We start from the raw sequence: 2,805 nt of genomic DNA on the forward strand, positions 1-2,805 counted from the left end.
TCGTGCTGGGTCTTGTTTCTGGGAGGGCAGTGGGCAATGCAGTAGGCTTGCAGAGTCCTGCTGGATTGCACTGCGAGGTGAGGAAGTCTGGCAGGAGCCCCTTGCAGTGCCCTAAGCCAGGTGCCCCTGGCTATCCAAGAGCAGGGTGGACAAACCTCCTCCAGACACTGCAGGAGGTGCAGCTGGATGCTGGGACACCCCAGCCTGTGGTTATTCAGCTGTTTGTGGGGTGTGGTCCTGGGCTGCAGGCTGCTCTCCTGTAAAACACAACTGTGTCGTGGCATCCTTGTGTTGTCCAGGTGCCCCAAGGAAAAGACGGCTCCGTGCTAAGGCCATCTTCGTGCTGCTGGATGGCTGTCTGTGGGCAGCTGGAGTGAGGCCTCTGCAGCCCTGATTAGGAGGGAAGAGGTGAGATCCTGCTCATGCCTCTGGATACAAGGTGAGGATTCTGTCCATCTGCACGTGGACTGGGGCTTCTCTGTTTTCAGCTGTCTCCACTTCTTGGGAAACACAAGAGTGTGATTGTTGTACTAAGCATAAGAAAATCTGCCTTGCTCTACACTGGGGGTGGAGGTGTTCTTTGCAACAACACCGCCAAGTTCATGGATCTCCTAAGTGGCCTGAACTTGAGTTTCCCCCATGTTCCTGCTTCCCAACTGCTGCACAGCAGGAAGGACTCCTCTGGAGCCCACAGCAATCCCTGCTCCCAGTGCGACAGAGGTGCAGAAAATCCTCCTGCACAGAGGGAGGCTTGGGATGAGAGTGCACTAAGACTTGCAATAGGTTTTCCTCAGAGAATTCTATTCTAACTTTTTCTGCCTTCTCCTTTTCCAAAGACAGCCGTGTTCAATGTCAGCAAATGCCCAACAGCAGCTCCATCACCAAGTTCCTCCTGCTGGCATTCGCAGACACACGGGAGCTGCAGCTCCTGCACTTCGTGCTCTTCCTGGGCATCTACCTGGCTGCCCTCCTGGGCAACGGCCTCATCCTCACTGCCGTAGGCTGTGACCACCGCCTCCACACCCCCATGTACTTCTTCCTCTTCAACCTCGCCCTCCTCGACCTGGGCTGCATCTCCACCACTCTCCCCAAAGCCATGGCCAATTCTCTCTGGGACACCAGGGCCATCTCCTATCAAGGGTGTGCTGCACAGGTCTTTTTCTTTGCCTTCTTGGCTGGTTCAGAGTTTTCCCTTCTCACTGTCATCGCCTATGACCGCTACGTTGCCATCTGCCAGCCCCTGCACTACGGGAGCCTCCTGGGCAGCAGAGCTTGTGCCCAGATGGCAGCTGCTGCCTGGGGCAGTGGCTTTCTCCATGCTCTCCTGCACACGGCCAATACATTTTCCCTGCCCCTCTGCCAAGGCAATGCTATGGACCAGTTCTTCTGTGAGATTCCCCACATCCTGGAGCTGTCCTGCTCAGATGCCTACCTCAGGGAAGTTGGGGCACTTCTGTTTAGTGTTTCATTATTATTTGGTTGTTTCGTTTTCATTGTGATGTCCTACATGCGGATCTTCAGGGCCGTGCTGAGGATGCCCTCTGAGCAGGGCCGGCACAAAGCCTTTTCCACGTGCCTCCCGCACCTGGCCGTGGTCTCCCTGTTTGTCAGCACTGGCATATTTGCGTACCTGAAGCCCCCCTCCATCTCCTCCCCATCCCTGGACCTGGTGGTGGCAGTTCTGTACTCGGTGGTGCCTCCAGCAGTGAACCCCATCATCTACAGCATGAGGAACCAGGAACTCAAGCATGCGCTGTGGAAATTAATGACTAGAAGTGTTTGGAAGCAATAAATTTCCATTCTACTTCTGCAGATGAGTAATAATGTCAGTGACTGTCAGAACAACTGATATTACCAATGTTATCATTTATGTGTGTGTGTATTTATGAGTGTTTTTATTACAGGACTTTGTGTTAATATGGCTGAAGTTGCCCATTAAAATGATCCGATTCATCTCATTTCTTTTACAGGATGTACCTGTCGAGTATAGCTCAGACACTCTGTATCTGGAGAGCTAGGCTCTCTGGGAATTTAAGTAAAAGAAAGGAACCTCACTGCCTGCTCTGACGTCCTTCCTCTGAGACGTGGCCTGGCTCTGCAGGGGCAGTGCCCATGTGCAGGGCTGCAGAGGAAAAGAGTCCCATCGCAGCAGCAAGGCTAGGGAGCAGCAGCGCTGGGTCCATGCAGAGCTGCTCTCCTGCCACTGCCCCCCTGTCCTGCTGAGCCCTGCTGCTGGGGTCAGGCCCGGCTGCTCCTGTAGCTTGGTGCCAGTGCTGCTGTGGGGCTGTGCTGGGACCGCAGGCAGGGACAGGCCGTGGGCACTTGAGTGGCACAGCTGGCCTCCACTGCAGCACTTCCCTGCTAAGAGGGGATCTCCTACGGGCACTGCCTGAAGGCTGAGGCCTTCCTGCACAGGGGCTGTCAAGAAGAAGCTCCAGGAAGAGTCTCCAAAGTGGCTCCCTGCTTTGCTCTGTATGTCAGAGAGGCTGGGAGCCCAGCAGGTGTGCCATGGGCTTGAAGGATCACAAGCAGATCAGTTCTACCTGGGCAGGTCCTGGTCCAAGAAGGGGGTGTTTTGGAGGTGTGGTATGACAAGGGCAGTGGTGCCTCAGCACCTCTAGTCCAGCACAAAGCTCATGGATGTGAAGTGGCTGTGAGTGGGCTTTTTTCGGAAGTAGCTGACAGGTCACCCCTTGCCTCCTGGCTGGGATTGGTGCCTTTAGGCTCCTATTGGCTGGTCTCCATGACAGGACAGCAGATGCACCTGCTCTGCACACACTTTGGGACATCCTCTCTTCCTAAGGA

General features: G+C 54.9%; 1 protein-coding gene across 1 annotated transcript; it reads left to right on the top strand.

Annotated features, from left to right (window-relative positions):
• Positions 1-859: 859 nt before the first annotated feature.
• Positions 860-1,792, top strand: LOC118159208 (olfactory receptor 14J1-like). The gene has a single exon (XM_035313821.1). The coding sequence runs from the start codon at positions 860-862 to the stop codon at positions 1,790-1,792; it is 933 nt and encodes a 310-aa protein (XP_035169712.1).
• Positions 1,793-2,805: the final 1,013 nt, after the last annotated feature.

The sequence above is a fragment of the Oxyura jamaicensis genome, unplaced genomic scaffold, assembly GCF_011077185.1.
Source record: "Oxyura jamaicensis isolate SHBP4307 breed ruddy duck unplaced genomic scaffold, BPBGC_Ojam_1.0 oxyUn_random_OJ68743, whole genome shotgun sequence".
NCBI classification, from domain to species: Eukaryota; Metazoa; Chordata; class Aves; order Anseriformes; family Anatidae; genus Oxyura; species Oxyura jamaicensis.